This window comes from Euprymna scolopes, chromosome 1 (genome assembly GCF_053919585.1).
Source record: "Euprymna scolopes isolate OS-2025 chromosome 1, ASM5391958v1, whole genome shotgun sequence".
NCBI classification, from domain to species: domain Eukaryota; kingdom Metazoa; phylum Mollusca; class Cephalopoda; order Sepiida; family Sepiolidae; genus Euprymna; species Euprymna scolopes.
Window position 1 is genome coordinate 153,577,027 of NC_136482.1, and position 24,241 is coordinate 153,601,267.

A 24,241-nucleotide genomic window follows, 5' to 3' on the forward strand; every position below is an offset into this window, starting at 1 on the left:
GAAATCATTGTTTTTTTGGTACTTGTACAGTTTAATCAAGACATTAAAAAATGAAAATATCGGAAAAAGTTTAAATTGTACGTATCCACTTAATTTCATCAAGTAGTTTTTGTTTTACAGCGAAAAAAAAAACAAAAAAACAATTTGTTATGATACCGAGCAAAAGGTTCGATTTTTCGGAAGAAAAGCTAATATTAAAGATGGGGAGGGAGTGTAAGTGCTTTAACTGGAGTTATCTCCCCTTGGCGTTTCTAAAATCCGAACACAAATTAAGACAAAATTCAAGATCCTGCCTTCAACGTGCTGTCCTAAAAACGTGTTTTTCCGCTGTAAAAATAAACTACTCAATCAAATTAAGTGAAAAAATTTTTTCGGAGATCTTCAGTTCAATAATCTTTTTTCGATATTTTCACTTTTTAATGTCTTGATTAAACTGTACAAGTACCGTTTTTTTTTTTTTATTCTGAAAACTCCAATTTATCGACTACAAAATCTCTTCCCAATAGTGCAGAAGCGTCAAATTATTTTACAAAAAGAAAAATGCAGATATTTGGGCGCTAACATCTTCAATAAAGAAATTTTTCCACTTGGCCTTTTTTTGTTTTCTTTTTGTGTGGCTTAAATTTCCAATTTGGCCTTTTTTGGCCTTTTTTCTTGAAAAATTTGGCTTCAAACATTTATTTTTTTCTGGCAACTCTGATTTCAATTATATAGACATGTACGTGTTTTTATATACGTGTTGTTGTCTATTTTGGCATTTGCAACAATAAGGCTGACGTGACGGTTTACAAAAGCCAAAAAAAGAACTCGGATAAATAAGGTATTGTCTGCTTTTGTTTTAATACGACGAGTTAGATTTTTATTTGTTTCCATTTTTGAATCGTAACATCTGTGATTTGCGTAATTTCTGAAATAATTGTTTTATGTTGTTGCTTTGATAAACAAACACTTTTTTAGTTTTTTTTTTTAATATCTTATTTGTCCTTTTATTTTTTTCTCGTTTGTGTTTTTACAACAAACGAAAAAAAGCGACAAAGGGAGATATGCAAAACTAACAAAAAAGTATTTGTTTAATCATTGAAACATTTATCTTATTTTATTTTTCATTTTGTTTAAAAAGAAAACTTCAGAAAAGAAAGTAAAAAAAATAATTTTTTTTTTTTTTTTTTTTTACTGACGTGTACTCTACTGTACTACTACTACTGTCACGTCTTATTTAATGTTTAACAAAACATTAGGCATTTAAAAATTAGATTTAGAAATACAAAAGTTTTAAAAATAGAAAAAAAAAACACGCATTTTTCTTTTTAATTTAATCACAAAAAACACATCTCAAATATATGTACGGTTTCGGCGTCCTAAATTCACTTTGTAAAACAAAACAAACTTCCATGTCTAAATACAATTATCCGGTTTATAGTTCAAAAATTATATTGATATTTAAAATGAAACAAATATTCATAATTTAATTTAATATAAATTCTTTCGCTTTTTTTTTTTTTTTTTTATTAAAAAAATTTTTTTTTAAAGAGAACCTCAGAACCTCCACAACATCGACCTGAATATTTCTAATTTACAGAATAAACCGGAAATAAACGAATATATATATATATAAAGGCAAACGATACTAAAACATACTACGAATGCAAAATGATTGTTTTGTTTTTAACCTCCTCCTCTCAAAAAAAAAAAAGTTTGTTTCGCTTATTTGACTACCAAAAACCATTATGATGCTAGTGCAAGTGCACTTATTGATCTGCGCTATTTTTTAAATAATATTTTCAAGTTTAATTAAAGTTTCATGATTAGGGTTATAACAACAGCATATTCGGGTTTGTATTACTGTACACATAGATTCGAAAAAGTTGTCAAAAAACAAATATATAACAAATAAATGTTATCAAAGGCAAGATAAGTTACTTTTCTACCAAACTGGATATATTTTTCGTGTTTTTATTCAATGTAACATGTTTATTCAGCTCTCTCACACCCTCTTTAACACCGTAAGTTTGGGAAAAGGTGTTATAAATAAAAAACTATACAAAATACTATTAAAACCCCGCCGAATATATGTCAACCTTTGTCACGGTAACATATATTGAGCGAGTTTTTAACAGTATTTTATCCGGTTTTTTATTTATAACACCTTTTCCCAAACTTACCGTGTTAAAGAGAGAATAAGACGCCATCTTGAATTTTCGAATACATCGGTAAACATTGTATGTTTTTCGAGCTGAATAAATATGTTACATTGAATAAAAACACAAAAAATATATCCAGTTTGGCAGAAAAGTAACTTATCTTGCCTTTGATAACATTTCTTTGTTATATATTTGTTTTTTGACAACTTTTTCGAATCTATGTGTACAGTAATACAAACCCGCATATTCTTGTCATTGTTTTGACTTTCTATTGTATATCCGACACAGACACACGTAATCAACCGAGAACCATCAGTGATGTGGCGTGGGACAGCTGGGTCTGGGACACACACCAGTGACACCACATCAACGAACATCACTCTATATGTAAGATATCAACGGATACACACTCAAGAGTCAAAACCATAAAGAGAATATACTGTTGTCATAGTCCTATTTATGATATCTGTTCTTTATTAAATCGTAAGGTTTCACTCCCCATGTTAAGAATGGCTTTCTAAATGACGTTATTATTACAGACAGCGCGGATCAAGCGAAAATGCACTAGTATCACAATTATCAAACCTATTCTTAACACGAGGAAAGAGAGTAATTGACTTTAACCTTAAGTTCCTATTTACCTGCATCTCCACGAGGGCAGAGTTAGCGGTTTTTAATGTGGAGAAAATCCAGCTCCCCCCAAAATGAGGCATTGTGGATAGGAACAAAAATAAAGATTGTTTCAGTCATGAAGGATTTCTCCTCCATTGATATTGAAAAATCTTTTCTTTTTTTTTTTTTTTAAATAATAATAGCGGGGGTGGGGACTGAGCGAGCTAACGTTAAAACGAGATTGTAAATCGATTCTGAAATGAGGAATCGATGAAACTGAACCCCCTTCCAAATCTTTAAATATTGATTTTTTTTTTTTTTTTTTTTTTTTTTAATAATCTTATAGCTTAGTGTTCAATCAACAATAATCCGCAGAAATAGTTGAAAAAAGACGAAAAGGAAAAAAAATTGTAAGACGGGGATGCCAATTGTTCAGGAGAGCACAGACAGCACCGTTTTTTTTTGTTTTTTTTAATTTTTTTTTTTATTCAATTTTCACCCATAACAAGGCACAGTGCCACTTTGAAGCAGGGGGCTACTATTAGGGAATTAATTAGCGGGGTCATTATGAAGGGAGAAGAGTAGAAAGATGTTTGTTAACATTACACTTGAACTTCTGCATATCATTGCAGTTGGGAAAGCAGAATCCCGGAAGGGAGTTCCAAAGACCCGCAGTTCTGGGGAAGAAACTATTGGAGTAAAAGGCTTTCTTGCACCTAGGGATCTCCACTGTAAAGGGATGAGACTTAGTAGCTTGTCGGGTTTGTCGGGGGTAGTTACGTCGGGGAGGTACAAGTGTTTGCAGTTCGTCAGAGCATTCACCATTAAAGTATTTGTAGAACAGGCAGAGGGATGCAACATCTCGTCGATGGGACAGAGGTTGAAGCCCAGATGACAGTTCAGGACCTATCAGGTTTGCGACTCTTTTTTGAACCCTGTCCAGGAGCGAGAGACAAGCAGCAGATGCACCAGCCCAGATGTGACAACAGTACTCCATACATGGGCGAATGGTTGCCTTATAGAGGTATAGGATACTGGCAGGCGTAAGTAGTTTTCTAGCACGGTAGAGGGAGCCAACCTTCCTTGCAGCAGCCTTGGCAATGCTCTCAATGTATCTATTCCAGTTCATATTCCCTGTAAACGTTAGGCCGAGGAGTTTAAAAGAAGTACTTTCAGGCAATGTGTTCTTGGCCATTGCTATTGGTGGTAGAGAAGGTTTCTTGTAGTTATTGAAGGAAACAAGCTTAGTCTTAGCAGCATTGAATGAGACCAACCATTTTTGTCCCCATTCCACTACGGATTGGAGGTCATCCTCTAGTGTTTCTGCCATTTTCTTGGATATGTGTTCATTTGTTTTCCCCTCATATCTGTTATAGAGAGTGGTGTCATCGGCAAATATACCCATCTCCGAAACAATATTATCAGGGAGGTCGTTTATGAATATCAGGAACAATAGAGGTCCAAGGATAGACCCCTGAGGCACTCCCGCATTTATGTCATATTGTTTGGATGTACGTCCGTCGAGGACAACTTTGATTTTTCTATTACTTAAGAAGGATTTAATTACGTTATGAATTCTTCCAGTGATTCCATATGATCTAATTTTCCTTAGAAGACCATCGTGCCATACCCTGTCAAAAGCCTTAGATATATCAAGGGCCACCGCTCTACCCTCCCCTGTTTTATCCAATGAACGGTATATACGTTCAGAAACTACAGTTAAGATATCTGCTGTTGAACGGGCTTGCCTGAATCCATATTGTTTGTCAGTCAAGAGTTTAGCAGCTGTTAGGTGCTGGACTAGGGCTTTATTAACTAAGGACTCAAATATTTTGGCGAAAAGCGGGAGGAGGCTAATGGGGCGATAATTTAGTGGGTCAGTTCTTTCACCAGAATTCTTGAAGACTGGTACCACAGAGGCGGTTTTCCAGCAGTCGGGAAAACAAGATTCGTTAAGGCATTTATTGTAAAGTTTGGACAGAACTGGAGCAACCTCGGCAGAGCATTTTTTTAATAGCACAGCCGGGATGAGATCTGGTCCACATGCTTTAGAGGTGTCTAGGTTTTTTATAATAGCATGTACCTGAGAAGGGGTGATTTTCAAGTCGTCAAGTGTGGCGTCTGTTCGCAGAGGAAAATCAGGGAGTGAGTGGTGTACCGAGTTCAGTGTGGAGTTTGAGGCAAACCGACTGGCAAGCAGATTAGCCTTGTCAGTTGCCGTGCAAGCAACCTCATGATTGTTTGTTAGTGGGGGAATAATTGACTGTCCATTATTAACTACGCTGTTGTAGATTTTCCAAAAATCCCGGGTTCCTAATTTCTGTGCTTCGATGCGCTTTCTGGTGGTTTCAGAGTAATCTGACTTAGCTGTGTCTATCACTCTCTTACAATTATTTCTAGCTTCTATAAACTTCTGTTTATTTGAGCTGGACTTATGTCGGTTGAATCTGCGGAACGCATGCTGCCTTTGACAAATGGCAGCTGCACAAGCAGAAGTAAACCATTGGGGGGGAGTGGGGCTTGCTATAGAATTTCCGTGCGGGAACATGTGCTTCAATAGCAGTTTTGAACCATTCAGTTGTCTCATTTGCACACTGTTCCGCTGGAAGAGTAAAGATATTTTGCCATGGGGCATCTCTGATGAGCTCCCTGATGGCTTCCCAATCAGCCTTTTTGTAATACCTCGTTGTTTTGAGTAGTGGGTCTTCAGTTTTAGGGCGAGAATTTAGGCTGATTTCTACCATTATCACAGCGTGATCAGCATTCCCGAGTGGGCTATGGGCATTTGTTGTACAGTCATTTTATTTAATTGCAATACTATTTGACGACGGTTCAGCTATTTCCGATTATTTTCCATAAATCATAATCGGAAATATTAAGGTCGGCGCAGCAGTTCAGTTGACACTGATTTTTAAAAATGTTGTTTTAAGCAAACAATATTACGTACTTAATTGTCATGCCGAAAATAGTAATATATCCAAAAACTACGAAAATTCATCGAGTAGAAAGTTATTTATAGTTAAAAGTAATTTTTACGAAAAATTAGGTAAAATCGCATTGTTCTTAGACGTTATAAAGTAGATAGTAGGAAGCTATACACAGGGGACATAACTCCGAAAGGAATATTTTAGAGTGTGTCATGGCTGCAATATTTGTCGTATATCGATAGACTTTGTGCTTTTAGTAAAAAAAAAAATCTGTTGTTCTATTCGATGAATTTTCGTAATTTTTGGATATATTACTATTTTCGACATGACAATTAAGTACGTAATATCGTATTGGTACTCCTTGGGCGTTGAGTTCCATGGCGACCAGCAGAATTATTTAATGGTCGCCCCCTTAGTCCCCCCCCCTTAGTCAAGGCTAACGCATGCGCACGTGACATTTTTTATTTATTTATTTACTGACGTTGGCTTAGTAACTAAACGATTTATTGATAATTTCGTAACCCTTAAACGCATGCCGGAAGATTTAAATTGGTTCATTATTGTTGTAATGAAAAAGTTTCATTCAACACACAAAACCAAAAACACATACTAATGATAAATGATTTATTATTCTATTCATTGAAATGTACTAATTGCTTCTCTTTTGAGGTGCTGACTTTTCAAATCCCACTTTATGACTCTTGCGTCACATTTCTTGCGGTGAGAGAGAAATAAATTCTGGCGATATGCAATGAGACCCAATGTTGCCCGGGATTGAATGATAATTAACAAATATTTCACACTCTTATATTATTATTGTCATCGAAATCTGTTAAATCGCCCGGGAAGAAGCTTCACATGCCTCCATACAGTAACTTAGCCTAAAATGTTATTCTACATTGCACTCTAGAGAACCTATTTCTTTTATAAAATTATTTTATATAAACTTTTTCTAGTTAAAAAAAAAAAAAAAAAAAAATTTACATGCGGGGTTTGAACCTACAGATCACGTCATGCAAAAAAAAAAAAAAAAAAAAAAATACGCTGTCAACTTACAGTAGAATTTTCACGGCCCGTTGTTCTATCATTTGTTGCTAAGCGACGACATGGAAAAAATGGCTTTACCGATGATAAATTAAAATAACGGTTTCGATTATCGGTAATTATCGGGGGATTCTGAGAGAAAACTTAACAAAGATCACTACCAGACTTATGCACTAAAGTTCTGTAAATTTTAAAGAAAATTTGTTCAGTCATTTCGGAGTCTATAAGGAACAAACTCGCGCGCGCGCACACACACAAAGTTGCATTTATGTAATTGGTTATAGATAGATAGATTGATTGTAAGTTATTTTTATATATATTGTAAGTTATTTTTATATATATTGTAAGTTATTTTTATATATATTGTAAGTTATTTTTATATATATTGTAAGTTATTTTTATATATATTGTAAGTTATTTTTATATATATTGTAAGTTATTTTTATATATATATTGTAAATTATTTTTTATATATATTGTAAATTTTTTTATATATATTGTAAATTTTTTTATATATATTGTAAATTTTTTTATATATATTGTAAATTATTTTTATATGCATTGTAAATTATTTTGCTCATCAGTCATGGTGGAGCTGTATTTGAACTTAATGATCTTCATATGAGGAAAGGCTGACTCGGATAAATAAGTACACCCAAATAATGCAGTCAAGAAGGTAGTACATTTACTGATGATGGGGTTCTCTGTGAGAGTTCCATAATTGTTCAGGAGTTCTGCATCAGTTGAATGTCGACTTGAAATGTCAGAATCTCATCCCTGATTCCAGAAGAGTTCAAGTTGCAATATTCGATGCAAGTGAAACAACCTCGGCATCTTCTTGGAAAGGTCAGCACGTGAATGTAGCGAATAGCTCGAGTAAAGCAAAGTCTTTAAAGCATTTGTTGACGGACAATTGCCAATTTTTTTTTATCTAGCGTACAATCTCAAGCTGCTCTCGTGATGGCTTTTGTGTCTCCAGCTCTGCCACGAGGTTCTGGAAGTTTGCCAGCACCAACGTTTATTCTTTTCTATACCATGCGATCTACTCACAATACCTCTGCAATCGACCAGTCAATCACGATCGACGTAATGAGTACTCCTGGGTTAAGCGATGTGGTTGCTAGGCTGTATACAAACATAGTTACAAATTGGACCGAATATATTAACCTCCTTCACAGAAATGCTTAATCTTCTAAGAACTGAATTGTTTTCTTAGGAAAATAATTTTTTGGTTCTTTGCAACTGAACAATGTGTGACATTTATAAAATGTAAATACGGCTGCCAAAAGAAATAGTAAAATTTGATTAATTTGCATATTGTGATGGTGGCCATCTTGAATTTATAATGCGGTTGACTGTCTGTTCATAGAAAAATGATAATTTTCTCGTGCACATATCAGTCTATTGCTGATTTGTTGTGTACATTTATGCTGTTATATTTCAAATAAAACCTGGTTTGCATGTAGTATCACCTGCTATTAGAGGTGATAGACTTGTTACAATTTTGCGACGGTCATATTTAGAGGGTTAAGCACAAAAAATAGTATTTTTATGATGAATACAGTATTTTTTTCCTGTCTAGAAACTTTGGAGATTTTTTTTATTTATTTATTTTTTTTTATTGGAGGTCACCACTTATCAAGGCCTGAAAGCCACTCGAGGATAAGGATTAATGAATGTAAGGTGGTAGTGTAGTAATCGTTAATGATGTAAATGGGGTGAAATTTGATTATTTATGAGGACGACTTAACAGGAACTTGTTTACATTAGATTTTAAGGCCTCTATGTTGTATTTAGCTGGAAGCATGCCAGCAAAACAGTGTTCCAAAAGCAGGCAGTTCTGGGAAAGAAGCTTTGTTCATGGGATCTGCATTTACATTTAAGCATGGATAGAGAATGGGTAAAATCATATATAGTGGTTTTAGCTAGTCGAGTGTTTTTTTTTTTTTTTTTTTTTTTGTGAAAGTTTGACAAGGGGGGAACCACAGATTGGAACTCTTACCATGAAAATAGCGATAGAGCAGAGACAGACTCAAGACGTCTCCTCTGTGGGGAAAAATGTTGCAGGGAAGAAAAAGAGCATTACGTACTATGTTTTGGCGGTGAGTTACTTACTGGAGCGTTAGAGTGATCCAACCATCTTTCTCGCGATCTTGACAACCAATTTGACGTGTGTGTTCCATTTCAGATCAGGAGTGGTCAGTCCCAGAAGCTTGTCAAGACATGGGGCTTCCTCAAGACTAGAGACATTCATTTCAATTGGGACGTGGTGGGGATCTGAGCGATTTTGATGAAAGACGAGAAGCTTGGTTTTCGATGCATTAAAATTAACCAGCCACCTTTTTTCCCCATTGCACCAGGTCACAATATCAGAATAGAGAGAATCAGAAAGATTTTTGTTGTTGCTGGCCTTTAAAGTGTTGCCACAGATTGTTGTGTCGTCTGTATAGATGTCTATGAATGACCTAAGAATGTGATTTGGGAAATCATTGATGAAGATCAGGAACAGGATAGGACTCTGATGGACACCAGCGTTAATAGAGTGAGTTTCTGATTTCTGCCCATCAACAAGTACTCTTATAAGCCTATTATAGAGAAAGGATTTTATAACTTAGAGGACATTCCCAACTATTCCATAGCTGTCAATCTTGTGAAGTAGACGTTTGTCACACGTCGTCAAAAGCCTTTCATATGTCAAGAGCTATTGCTCTAGAGACAAAGCCTCTTTCAAGCGATTCACTAATTCTGTGATATAACAGTTAGTACACCAGCTGTTAATCTCGCAGAACAGAAACCATACTGCATGTCACTGAGCTGGTTATTTCTGCCGAAGTCGTAGAGTACTTCTCTATTTATCACAGTTTCCAGCAACTTACTCATGATACATAGGAGACTGATTGGTCTGTACTGAGAGAGAGAGAGATGATCGAGCACCGGAATTTTTAAGTACAGAGCAGACTGATGAAGTTTTCCAAGGTGTTGGGGAAACATTTCTCTTTAAGGTAACGTTAAAACAGCTTTGTAAGTATGAGAGCTAGTCCCTGTTAAAGCTTTTAAGCACTATGACTGGAATACCGTCGGGGTCAGTTGCTTTGCTATCAAGGTTTTTGATAAGGTTGGCAACGTCACGTACAGAAATTTGTATATCGCTTAGTGTACAACATTTCATTATGATTTGAAGAAGACATTTATGTTTTTAGGGAGAACCTGAGGAATCTCCCCCCCCCCACCACCACCATCTCTGTTTTTTTATTTTCATCTTTTTGGTTTTGGATTATTATAAGGATGGACGCTAGTCTACCAGATTATTAAAGAACAAATGAAAAGTATCAATATTTTAATATTTGTAGGGAGTGCTCAATTTCTAATGCAACGCTCTAGTAAATCGATCACCCATTTTAGAACAACTTGACGTTTTTAGGCCAAATTTCGCGAATTTAGCCTTTTTGAGATTATTTTAAAAAGCGAAATTCAGAAAAGGACTAACTACTTAAAAAAAGGTTAAATTCGTGAAATTGGGCCTAAAACATTGAATGGTTCTAAAACGGGTGATTGATATACTAGAACCTAGCATTAGAAACTGAGCACTCCTACAAATATTGAATTTTTTGTTTTTTTTGTTTTACATTTATTTTTTTTCTTGGTAATCTAGTAGACTAGTTTTCATTCAATAATAATTCGTGGAAAAAATTGAAAAAAAAGACCTATTTTTTTTTTAAAATAGGTAGAGGGGGCAAAATTTTTCAGAAAAACATTAGCTCATAAATTGATAAAAATTCATGATGAATTTCTGGCCCTATTTCTAGATATGTGCTGTCATATTTCGGTGAGCCTCTGTCAGTCGGGCAGACTTCAGTTTAAATGTTATTTTCTTCATCCAATGCACAGACTGAATGAACGCATATTAAGCAGATCTGGTCTAGCTTTTTTGTTATTTGGTCAGTCCGTTTAATCCCCTCGACTTAATCTGACTATATGAATTAGGATTATCAGCACAGAAGGTTAAGCCCTTAATGACCTCTGCTCAGTTAAAAACTGAGCAGCTTATATAATGGTCTTGTTGACCTTTCAATTCACTTATTCAGAAGGCAGACACAAATTGGATGTAAATTTTTAATTGTCTCCCAATTGAACGCGTTTCTTTATTCTGTTCAACAACATCCTTATTGACTAATTTTGCATTCGTGGCCTCCATTTCGTCTTGAGAGACCGTGAATACACAATGTAAGGATGGTTGCACGTGAAATCATAAAGCAAGAGTTGGGCACTTCTGCATTACATGGACTGGATAAACTGTCACCAAGTAATGCTTCTCAGTCAAAGAACAGGGGAATTTGTTGACCCTTCAACAGGTGCCACAAAAAAAAAAAAATTAAAATATATTTTGTTACAGTGACAATTTTATTTTAATTAAAAAAATGTTTCCCAGAGAAAGCGAAAACCTCCAATGTTGCTTTAATTTGAAAAATGTTTCATTTAAATTATTGAATTGCTCAGAAAAAAAAAAATTCAATTTTACTTTAATTCAAAAAAAAATGTTACTAGTTTCTTACAAAAAAAGCATACTTTTATCATGGCTTGGTGTTTCTAACCCTTTTTAACTAATCTTGAAGACTGCTATGTCGTTTGAAATTGTTAGCAGAACTTAACTGTTTTAGTATCTGGCTTACTCAAAAATTTATTGCAAAATTAAGGTGTGAAATAAGTTTAACACATGTCTAAATTAATTATCACGTCCAATAGGGAAGGGAATATTTTTCATTATCATCAAAAATATACCCGACTTTCAACAGAAACTGTGAGTGAACGAAACAAGAACTTTTAACCATTTTTGGTCCAGTATTCAATTTTGGGGCACATGTGGAAAAAATCCAAAAATCCTTAATATCTCTATAAGGCTTCGTTTTGGAGAAAATCTGATGCCATTTTTGGATGCCTTGGGTTAAAAAAAACTTACCTGGGTGAATTTTCAGGGCCATACGATCTTTCAATCAGAAAATATTCAAAGAAATGACATCACAGAATTGTGGCCTGGACGTCATATTATGTGACTAATGCCAAAAAAAAAAAAAAAAAAAAAATGCTCTAAATTGGAAACTTGTCTATCTACAGTGCAAACTACAGCCAGATCTATGGATATGAGTGTCGAGTTCTGGATGATTTGACACGGAATAACTCTTTTGTGATAAAGGGATATAACTTTTGTATCCACAATAATACAATGCAAGTTCAAAATGTATTTCGATTTTATTTTCAATATTTAAATGTTTTAATGGTATTTTTATAAATACTTAAAAAAATATTTTAATAGTATTTATTTAGATTTATTTTGGATACTTTAACACATATTTTTACTGGACAAAGAATACAATTTTCAAAGCCTTTTCAAGAAATTAAGGATTTTCCAAGGTAATAATAGAAAGAAGACCTTTTCAAGGCAAAAGTCAAAATTCAAGAACTTTTCAAGTCTGTACGAACCCTGTGCAAATGGATATTATGTTTTGGCAGTAGATAATGCAAATAAAGTTTGATATGCCGTAAAATATCTACTTTGATGCAGAATTAAATAATTTGAAAAAAAGTGGATACGTTGGAAACTAAATATAGGATGTCTATTATGTCTTAGACCCAAATATTATTCAACAATTGTGACAAACCAGATGGTATTATAAAAATAGTTGTTTTGTTTTTTATAAATCAAACTATGTTTTTATCTTTTTATTTATTTATTTTTTTCAGAAATGTCTTGTAACTAAAGTTTGACTATAAAAACTCAAAAATGGTGGAACGTTGGCATTTTACCAAGATGAACATGTGTCTATCTCCTGGGTTAGCTTTCCGAATAAACATTTAACAATAAACATTGGAAAACTAATCTTGCTAAAAACGAAAGGGGGTGGCTTCTTATTTTGAAGAGAACAAAAAAGATGTTGGTGAATTCCAGCAGTTTGTCCCATAAACTGTTGCATCATCATCCAAGCAACAAAACTGAATATGTCTCTTTAATCACAAACTTTTGGCTCGAAAGACAACGGTAAGTCCAAATATTCTTTTCAAATAAATCTGATTTATCATACGATACATTTTTTTGTTTTCAATCACGATTCAGGAAAATGCATGCTGCATGTCGAGTACAAGATGGAACTATAAAATTGTTGCTCTAGAAAAGATAACCTAATTCTATTCCTGTTTGATGAAAACCGGATTTCTGTCTTTTTTTGTTGTTGTTGTTGTTGTTGCAGACTATCTTAGTTGGCCAGTTGTGTACAAATCCCAAGAGTGCTAGGAGCCTTCTATCACTTCTGAAAGTGACACAATGTTCAACATGCAAGATCTGAGATGCGCCGCTGTACAACTTCAAACTCTCTACCGATCCAAGTTATGAAAACAGGACCATTGCCAGCACCATCAAAATGAAAATCCAAACAGTTCAACTTTTGAGAGCACAGCTCAATGAAATTTCCAGCTATGGTTATGGTCTTCAGTGTTGTTTCAAGTGAGGGCCATATCATGCCACCTCACATCTTCAAAGTCAGCTTGAAAGCCAACACTAAAGTGTACCTGGATGTGCTGAAGTGTGTGGTGATCCCCTGGTACAATCAGGTGGCTGCTGGTAGACCTTGAGTGTGACAGCAGGACTCTGCGCCAGCTCACAAGTCCAAAGAGACCCAGGCTTGGCTTCAGAAGGAGTGCTAAGACTTAATATCCTTCTCTCACGGGTGCCTCTCCTCCACAATCTGAACTCACTGGACTACTTCGTTTGGTCATACGTTAAGAACATCACCAACATGACCTCCCACAACACCAAAGTCAACCTGATCACTGCCATCTGCTGAGTATTCGTTGGCACTTGTGGAAAAGGCATACTCTTAGTTCTGGACCCATATTGAGATTGTGATTGTGGCTACACCTGAATTGATGGTTTTCAATAAAAGTTTAAACTAAAGCTGTAGTGTTGTTTTCTTTAGGGCGACAAATTTATCGTTCCACCCCGTAGTTATAAAATAAGAACAAATCAAAATATTTTTTATTTTTGTATTGTTATCAATATTTCTCAAGATATTATAAACATATTTACCTTTGTTTCACCCACAGATCTCAAGATGCCATCTGGTCTTTCCTTTGCATAATATTTTTAATGGTGCTTATGTTGGGGTTGATCTGGTATTATGGCTTATTCAACCGAAAACCAAAGAAATATATTTCTGTTCATGAGGACACGTGTCACTACACAACGGTCAATAGTAAGTCATGTGTTTCTCTTTTACTTGTTTTAATGTTTTTTTTTGTTTTTTTTTTTTGGAACTCCATGTTTGAAGGAAAAAGATTAAACAACTCTGTATGAGAAAGAGAAAAATCCGGTCTCTAGAGACAATGGATATAATCTGATAGTCTTAAGTGAAGCAAAGATTGCATAATTTCCAACTGCATTTCTTATTGCTTGTGTTATGTTGATTAATCGGATTATTATTCTCATTTTGGGTGTTATTAGGACAACGTTTCAGTCGCTGCAACCTGCGACCTTCTTCAGGTGTTGAGAACATGTTTCTTTTCCTACTACGGAAACACAGGGTTGGCTCTTTTCCTTAAAGAAAAAGAAGCATGTTTTCAACATCCAAAGAAGATTGCAACAACCGAAACGTTGTGCTAATAACACCCAAGATGAGAATAATAGTCCGATTAATAAACATAACACACGCATTCACATCTCATCTCAAAAATTCAGAATTGCATTTCTTATTTGGCATTAGGGACAAGGAGATATCCAAGACAACCAAAACCAATGCTATGATAATAGAAATTACCAACGTAATAAATGCACTGAGACTAAAGCTGCTTTCAGGTCTGCCAGCAACCACTGTAAAAGTGTAATAAAAAATGCAAGAGAGCCATATGCCCAGTCTGTTAAATCCAAGGTAGCTGATCAGCGGCTTGGATCCCACCAGTTTTGGCAAATAACAAATAGGATCCTGAACATAAGTGTGCATTCTATCCCAACCATTATCAATGGACCAGAGGTCATCTCGTCAGCGTCAGACAAGGCCAAACTATTTGCAAAGAACTTTGCAGCTAATTCTACCCTATGCGACGAAGGCCATCAACTCCCCATATTTCCTCCTATAACACAGAACAAGCTAGGTAACATACAAATATCCGTGCATGAGGTCGCCAAGCTAATCAAGAACCTAGATTCCAGTAAAGCAACTGGCCCTGACGGCATCCCAATTATAGTGTTAAAAGAGCTTCAACCAGAACTTGCTCCCATACTTACGAAACTATTTAAGCGCTGCCTTAAGGAGAAGTGCTTTCCGACTCCCTGGAAGACCTCATCAGTTTGCCCTGTATTTAAGAATTCAGGTGATAAGTCATCTCCCTCTCAGTACAGACCAATAAGTCTCCTGTGTGTTATGAGTAAGTTGCTGGAATCCATATTAAATAGAGAAATAGTCAACCACCTCAGCAGGAATAACCTTCTTAGTGACACACAATATGGTTTCTGCTCTGCAAGATCTATCGCTGATGTGCTGACGGTTATATCCCACAGGATTAGTGAATCTCTTGACAAAGGCTTCCTTTCTAGGGCAATTGCTCTTGACATATCAAACGCCTTCGACAAGGTATGGCATAAGGGTCTACTTCACAGGATTTCCAGCTACGGTATAACTGGAAATGTTTTCTCAATCATTAAATCATTTCTCTCCGATAAGCTCATAAGAGTAGTGGTAGATGGACAAAAATCGGAGGCCTGCAATATAAATGCTGGAGTCCCTCAGGGGTCAATCCTGGGCCCAACTCTCTTCCTGATCTACATCAATGACCTCCCTAAACACATACTTAAATCATTCGTTGACATCTATGCTGATGACACGAACATCTACGGCAACACATCAAAGGCTGTAAATGACAAAGTTCTCTCTGATTCTCTCTCCTCTGATCTCGAGCGCGTGGTTCAGTGGGGGAAGATGTGGCTGGTTACCTTTTAATGCATCCAAAACCAAACTCCTATCCTTACATCATCAACGCTCTGATCCCCAGCTGGCATCAATTGGGATGGATGGCTCTCGTCTGGGTGAGGCCCCGTGTTTTGACAAGCTTCTGGGTTTGACCTTTACTCCTGATCTGAAATGGAACATGTACATCAAGTCTGTTGTCAAGGTTGCTGGAAAGATGGTGGGATCCTTCTACCGCTCCAGAAGATATCTCACTACTGATGCAATTCTCTATCTATATAAAAGCCAAGTACGTCCAAGGATGGAGTACTGTTGCCATATCTGGGCAGGAGCTGCTAAAAAGCCTATCCTGCCTTGACAGAGTACAAAATAGACTTCGTGGCTTAGTGGGGGATGCTCTTTTCTCTACCCTGCAACCTCTCTCCCACAGAAGAGACGTTGTGAGCCTGTCCTTGTTTTATCGTTATTTCCATGGCGGATGCTCGTCTGAACTCCAATCTCTGGTCCCCCCTCGCCAATCTTTCACGAAAAACTCCCATCTAGCTGAATCCACGGTGAAAAATTTCCCCCACTCTATATCTGTGCCTAAATCAAAACGCGGATTCCATGAACAAAGCTTCTTTCTTAGAACTGCACGCCTGTGGAACTCTGTTCCGTCTGCCTGCTTCCCTCCGGACTACAACTTGGATGTCTTCAAGTCCAATGTTAACAAATTCCTAATGAACTGCCCCCTTAATTAAACACTTCATCAAATCTCCACACTAACGTAATGTACTTGCAATAACCCTTATCCCTGAGTGGCTTCCGGGCCTTGATAAGTGGTGATCACTGTGTAAAAAAAAAGAAAAAAAAAAAAAAAGACTAGTTCTCTTAAGAGCTTGAGTCTAGGTGACCTCAGTATTTCAACCCCTAAGAGAAGCTATAGATTAATGGTTAGTTGAACAATGAGTGTTAGGCGTGTCTCAAATGTAATTGTTCACTTAATTAGTATTCAAAAAGAAAACAGTATGAAACATCAGTAAGAGAATAACAGGAGATAAAAAAATAAAGTTAAATGCTGTTAAAAGTAAAAAGTATTTAAAAAAAACAAACTTATTTCTTTGTGTATCTTTTGCAGTTCTACCTAGTTTAATTACGAATTCAAGTATATTAGTTGCACCAAAGGAAATAAAGGAAATAAATAATTTAAATGTGTGTGTATGTGTGTGTGTGTGTGCAACTGCACCACGGGCCCGAAGGGTGATCAAGGTTGGATTCTTTGATCTTATAAATCCACGCTTATTTATTATCTGATCTTCCATAGTCAGGTCCATACCGATTGGTATATATGTTGTTCCTTAATTGGAATTCATTTTTGAGATGAGCATTATATATGTTAATTTATTTTTATTTCGAATCCGAATAATAATCCGAAATAAAAATAAATTAATATATATAATGCTCATCTCAAAATGAATTCCAATTAAGGAATAATATATATATATAACAATCATTATGTTCTGATTTTTTTTGCAATTTAACAGAATCAAGAGTTGTAAAAATATCCAAGTTGCATTGACACTTCTTATGCCTGATATAATGGAAGCATTCCCTCTAGAGAAAGTATATTTTAGAACTTCTCTCTTTTGAAGATAAGCCAGAACATGTACCATCACACATGAACCAAATAAATCATTTCACAGTTTTGATTGTTCAAAACAAAACGATATTTACTTCACCATTAAAAACTAATGTAATGGATAAACGTGCATGCAAGTTACACACTTAGAAAGCTTATTTTCTTGTCTTTTCAACCATATAAATATTTTTAAAATTTGACCAGAAATAACACTAGACTGGTTGGGATTGCTTCAATTATATATTCTGATAACCGAATAGCTCTATGTTCTGATAAGGAAATAGCTCTAACTAAAATATGTAAGAACAATTTTAATGTTCATATTTTCATTTTTTTTTTAAATTTTTTTATTTTTTTTAAACTTGGTCTGGAATAAAAAGTTAACAAAAAAAACGTCCGTTTACAGCCGTGCTATCACTAATAGTATTGCTGCTGTTACAGATAGTTTTTAGAGAGATTTTTTTTTTCAATAGAAACGATTTTTTCTGGGTATGATAACTTTAAATTGCTACCTACCACAAGAGAAAACAACATACAATTATATTTTTAATGAATAAAAACAGTAAAAAGATTGATTTATTTAACAGTGGATGTCTTTTTTTTAACACAACAAAAAAACGAGTGGGCAAAAGTATTTTGGATACCCCAAGCTATCAAAAGTTACCAAAATTCTTAATACAAACACTATATGAACATTTACAAATCGTGTGTGTGTGTGTGTGTGGAGAGGGGTATTACAAAACCTTACTGAAAACACTTTTATGATACAATTTTTATCACTTTATTTGCTTAAAACTGTTAAAATATATAATGTACGTTATTATTTATTAATTCATTTGAAAGTATGTTCATTTTTGAACAAAACAGTTGTATTTTAAGGACATAAAGTGCTTTGCTTTTTAAAATATGACGATTTTAGCAGAAGTCCCTTGAAATCTATGATTATCCAAAGTGTTTTATTGGTCCGTGTGTTTCGCTATTTGAAATGTTGGTTAGTCTCACCGACCTAATCTCAAAGGATTCTACATCCCCCATTTTGACTTTTTTGACAATTCCTGGGGCACCTGGATCCAGCATCTCACTGACTTTCCTTTGACGTTATTCTCAGAGCGCCTGCCAAATATCCAACATCCCTCACCATCCTGGTTGCTCTTCACACTTTAGTGGCAATATGCCTTTTTTGAGTGAACAAGAAAATTAACAATATAGCCTGATATAATCCTGCTCACTCGTCTACTCAAATATTAGATAAGACATTCAAAACTCAAACCACAGTTATGTGCTGGATTGTAAGATATCAACAAGTTGCAGATAACAAAAAAGAATGGTCGCTTCTAACAAGATTTTTTTCTTCTGTCTTTTTTTAACGGGAGAACATGGATCTGTAAATAGTTTTTTTGTGTTGATTGATCCAAAGTAATAAAAAAAAAATATCCCCTTCAATCTTTTGGAGACTTTGGCAGCAGACAGAGACACTTGGCGCTCCACATGTGATACTGGGATGGCCTTCTTCAACAACAAGCATGAGGGAGCAGTTACAGAGCGTCGCACACTGAGACATCAATGAGCAGCAGCAACTCACTATCAAAATCCTGTCTTCCTGTGCTCTATCTGTGCAAAGCCGTGTAGATCACGCATCAAGCTTCACAATGATCAACAGAGTCACAGTCAATTAAGAAAAAAAATGAACACATCGTCATCTACATGGACGGACTACGCATTACATTTACAATCCAAAATGTGTTACATTAACTGTTGTGAAATTATCTTGTAAGAAATAAAATATAAAAACTTATAATTTGAAATTCGTCCATATTGTAATATTATTTGTATAAATTTTAATAAATAAACTGCCACAAATGGGACAGAAATGTTAATTGTTCTTATACCTTGTCAAATACTATTATGGAGATTGTTAATACCACCCCTGGCCCAGAATTGAACTCCCCATCCTTAACTAACAACTATGTTTAAATTAACCTTTTCCATTAGAGCTTTTAATAATTTGTTTACAGAAGCGGGTGGGGATCATTTTCAGAACAATTTCATAACTTGAATGTAAACAATTGTTTTTTTGTTTTTTTCTGTTGAAGAAAAATTACATTTTTTTTTTCTTTTCTTTGTAGAATTAATCCGAGCAAAAGCCAAACTTCTTCCCATGTTCAAAAAGAAAAAGAAAAAATGCAGGAAAATTGCTGTCGAAAGTGATGCTTCCCTTGATACAGATTATGAAGATTTCTAATTTAAAACAAAAAAGGAAAGAACTGTCTCAACTCAACTTGTGGAATCATGAAGGGAAGTGCTGGAAAAATAAAATGTCACACAAAAACCAAAAAGCAAACAAACAAAACAGCCCATTATTAATACAAAATGAAAATATAATGAAAGTGAATTTCAGTGATTCCTAAAATGAAAGGGTCCAATAACGTTTTACAAATTTTATCTGGTACTTGTACAGTTTAATCAAGACATTAAAAAATGAAAATATTAAAAAAAAAAAAAAAAAGTTTATATTGTACACATCTGTTATGGAATGAAGTTCTCCGTAAAAAAAAAATTCACTTAATTTCATCAAGTAGTTGTTTTTTATTTATTTATTTATTTATTTTTTTTACAGCGAAAAAACAATTCGTTTTGCTACCGAGCAAAAGATTCTATTTTTGGTAAGAAAAGCTAGTATTAAAGATGAGGAGGGAGTGTTAAATTGAGTTATCTCCCCGTGGCATGTTAAAAAAAATTCAAAGATGGCTACCTTCAATATGCCGTCATAAAAACATGTTTTTCTGCTGTAAAAAAAAAACAAAACAATAAAACAAAACTACTCAATCAAATTAAGTGAAATTTTTTTTTTTTGAGATCTGTAGTCCAAAATGGATGCGTACAATATAACCTTTTTTTTTTTTTTTTTCGATATTTTCATTATTTAATGTCTTGATTAAACTATACAAGTACCTTTTTATCTTCTAAAAAATTTTTGTTCACAGAAGATATATTCAAACAACTCTCCAAATCATAGTAGAATGGTACATAATTATTGCACATTTTTTTTTATGTCAACATTTATTTAAAACCAACATTTATTTCTTACTAAAAATCTAGTAAGAAACAAATTCTGGAGACCATATTCAGCATCCACTTCAATGATGCTTTCCCAGTCTGTTTTCACATTATCCATCAACTCCACAAAATTATTGTAGACTTTAGTTGGCTGCCAGTTCTTTAGTGACTAACTGATGTTGTTGTCCGTGGATGTTTAGTAGGAGAAAAATCGAGCGATAACATAAATGGGTTTTGAAATTTAATTAAAAAAAACCTGCAGTAATTCTGAACCAATCAAAAACAACTCTTCAAATTTTACATTCCATTCCCACAATCTGTGACAATGAAAAAAGAAATTTAGTTTTTAAACATAAAATCGGTTCATATCTAGTTGTATATTTGTACATATATTTTTCTACTGGGATTTTATAGTTGTATTTTATATAGTCACAACTTGTATTTAGATTTCGGGTCTTTCTGAGGGGTACATTTTTGGAAATGAATGTAATATACAATCTTTGAAAGAACACCTTGGTGTATAACAGAAAAACGTTTGGGTTTTGTTTTTTTTGTTGGTAGTTTTACATTTAAAAAAAAAAAAGAATATCTAGATATTCTAACAATGTATCCATTCAATGTATCTGTTTAGCAAAGAGACTACTATTCCAAAATTGAAGCATAAAAGAATTGACAGACAAAGCCTGTTATAGGGATTTGTGGTCACAGTTACAAATGTGATTTCTAACTTAAACATTATCGATGTGCTTGGATATATCAAAAAGAAGATGCATCCATTCAATTAAGATATCTAACAATGAAAATGTAATTTCATAGATAGGTGTCGTCGACTGACATACAGCTGGGACACATCTAATAAATGCAAGAGTTACTTATTGTCTGTTTTTTTTTTCATAAAATATTTTTGAATGATTTATTTTAAAATTCAAACCAAGTCTTACATCTGAATGTAAGAATGTCTTTCCAATTTCAGATTGCATTGATATAACTACATATCTATGTAAAATCTATTTTTACCAAAGAAATATAAATGATTTTCGTACATGAGCAGGTTTTAAAGATGTAAATTTTCTTACTAAGACAATTAAAAATAAATCGCTCATTTCTGTCCAATTTAATAAGCATTTGTCTTAAATATAGATAAATCTCTTCCTTACATACATAGTTCAGTATTGATTACATTACGCTGTGTTCTGTTAGAATATTTAATATTCAAGGTGTTTTATATTATACATTAAAATGGCAGAAAAAAACTTGAAATTTATTTCAATCCATTTATCATTTCTGCCATTGAAGAATTTTTTTTTTCTTTTCTTTTGTTCATTTTTGTTTGTATTTAAAAAATGATGGTGCTTCATAAAATTATTTTTAAATCTCCACATCGTTTTTTCTTTGTCTTTTTCATTCTGTCTGTTTTAAGACAGAAAAATAAGTTAATTATCTATTATATAAATCTCACCTGTCTGTTTAAATGTATGTATGCATGTATTAGCGATGGGACGATTTCAATATTTTTTTCTGATTCCGATACAATTACCGATTCCATACTAAATTCCTGATTCCGATTCTTTATAAATCTCTAAATATTTAACTATAGTTTCTTTTCTGTAAAAACAGATGTAAATATGCAGATATTTTCCTAAGCGTAAAATTACACTTGTGGAGGATGATCTATAGATTTTAGCTTTACTGGTATTTTAAAATCAATAAATATTTAATATTATTTTATCATTATTACCAACAACGGAAGATTTTGCTTTAAACAAAATAAAATTTTAAAAAATATATAAAGACAATCGCAAGCATCGTTTTGGCATCGGAAAATAGTCACCAATTTTTCCAATACCTTCAAATTTTTTTTTTTTAATTCCTGATTCTGATTGTCCCAACACTAGTTTGTTTGTATGTCTGTCTAAAACTTTTGACAGAGGCGGCAGATTTTCATGAGATTGGTATCGTTTTGAAGCTCGACCCTTCCGACGACAAATATCGAAAAATTGGCTAAAAACAACTGGGCACTTTTCTACATGGAGGGGTCGCTTTTTTCATCAATATTTTTGAAAGTCATCCCCACTTTTCGATTGACTAGCCTTAATTTAAACCTTCACAACTTCCAGTTTGGCGATGGACATAATGGCAAAGACGTCACGTTTTTTTTTTTTTTTTTCATGTTCTTTTCCTCCTTCGTGGTACAGCCTGCCAACTACCACCTTTTTTTTTGCTCAACACATGTCTCCAAACACCTGGGCATCCAGGCTAATTAATTGATAAATCCAGGTGAGTATCTGGGGAGGTAGATTTGATGTGAACGAACGTACAAAGCTACTAACTTGTATAAGTTATTTTCTTCATTCTTCTATTTGATTAGCTTACTTTTTTTTTTTTTTTTTTTTTTTTGCTGAACCCAAAATAAAGAAAAATAGGTTTTCAGATAACTCAATATTTCCAACCAATAAAGACATCAAATAAAAATTTCCACTCTTTCAAAATAATAAAGTGTGAAATGTCAAATTCTAATAAAAACAGAAAATTTCACCACCACAAACCCAGAACAAGAGAAACTCCAACAAAAACGAGGCAGAATGTGGCACGACATTACAATCATCTTGACGGCTATGTCTTATCCAAGCTAGGAGCCATGCTACAAATATTAATAAAACAAACAAGTTCATCATAAATGTTATTTAAAATTTCTCATTAATCTAAAAGTTTTTTTGTTTTTTTTAATAGCAAATTTCGCAAACTCCTCTAAATTTCTAATATTTTCATGTAACCAGTTAATAAATCAGATTCAAATCGGCTCTTGGAAATAGCTATAACAAATATTAGTGATCTGACAATCGCTTGCTTACATTGGTTTCGTCATTTTTAGAAAGAAAAGCTAGTATTACCAGACAGATTTTTCTGAAAAGAAAATGCAGACTTTAAGATGAATGACCAAAAGAAATTGGGACGTCCCCCCCAAACATACCCAAACTCGTAAAGTTTATAAAAAATTGTACCCATGTTACAGCATTGTCTAATAATTTATGATGATTAATTTAATAATTTATGATTAATTCAATTAGTTTAGGAGTGAATTATATATACATATCGTATATTTCGGCATATAAGGCGACCGTCAGATAAGACAAGATGCAAAATTGGAGCAAACGTTAATAAATTTATCATTTATCAGTTGTATAAGACTGCTAAATTACAAAACTGTTTGTTTAGCCTAAGCTAGAGATTACAATACACGGTATCTTATGAAATATTAGTTTTTAAAGATGATTTTTTTAAACTTTAAAGGTCGTCTTATATGCTGAAATATACAGTAATTTTTTTTTGTTGTTGTTATTAAAAAGTAAAAAAATTACAATTTTGGATTTGGATTATAATAATACATTTGGATTTGGTTAAGTGAAACAGCCCAGGAAAAGAAAAGGATATTTACCATTATAGACATTTTTCTGAATTTTTGCAGACTAGAGGTTTGCAATTCATGTGTTCTTTGAAAATAATATCCACACTTACTTTAAAAATTCTTATCTCTCCTTGGAAGGGTTCACATAACCAGAAATCCAAGACAATACATTTGTAAGAGGAAGAATCAAAAAGGGAGAATTTTATTTTAACATATAACTTGTCATTAGCTAACACTTTTACTCTGGAACGTTTAATCTGACCATTCCAGAAAGTTTTAAGATTCTAATTTAGTTGCTTAGCCAGAAATTCTGGCACAGTTCCAGAAATTTTGTTGCATAGATTAAATTCTTGGGAATAACACTTTCATACATGAAATTGATAAATTTTTATTTTTGGAAAACCTGAAAAAGTAAAGGGGGCGGGAGAACTTTTTTATGGTTAACGTAAAAGCATTTTTAGTATTTATTTTGTTTTCAAAACAAA

The 24,241-nt window shown here is 33.9% G+C and overlaps 1 protein-coding gene across 1 annotated transcript; it reads left to right on the forward strand.

The window, feature by feature from the left end:
- Positions 1-689: 689 nt before the first annotated feature.
- Positions 690-21,729, forward strand: LOC145276759 (uncharacterized). Its single transcript, XM_080128009.1, has 4 exons — positions 690-820; positions 12,464-12,758; positions 13,820-13,968; positions 19,420-21,729. The coding sequence occupies exons 2-4, from the start codon at positions 12,652-12,654 to the stop codon at positions 19,533-19,535; spliced, it is 372 nt and encodes a 123-aa protein (XP_079984135.1). The 5' UTR covers positions 690-820; positions 12,464-12,651; the 3' UTR covers positions 19,536-21,729.
- The last annotated feature ends 2,512 nt before the right edge of the window (positions 21,730-24,241 follow it).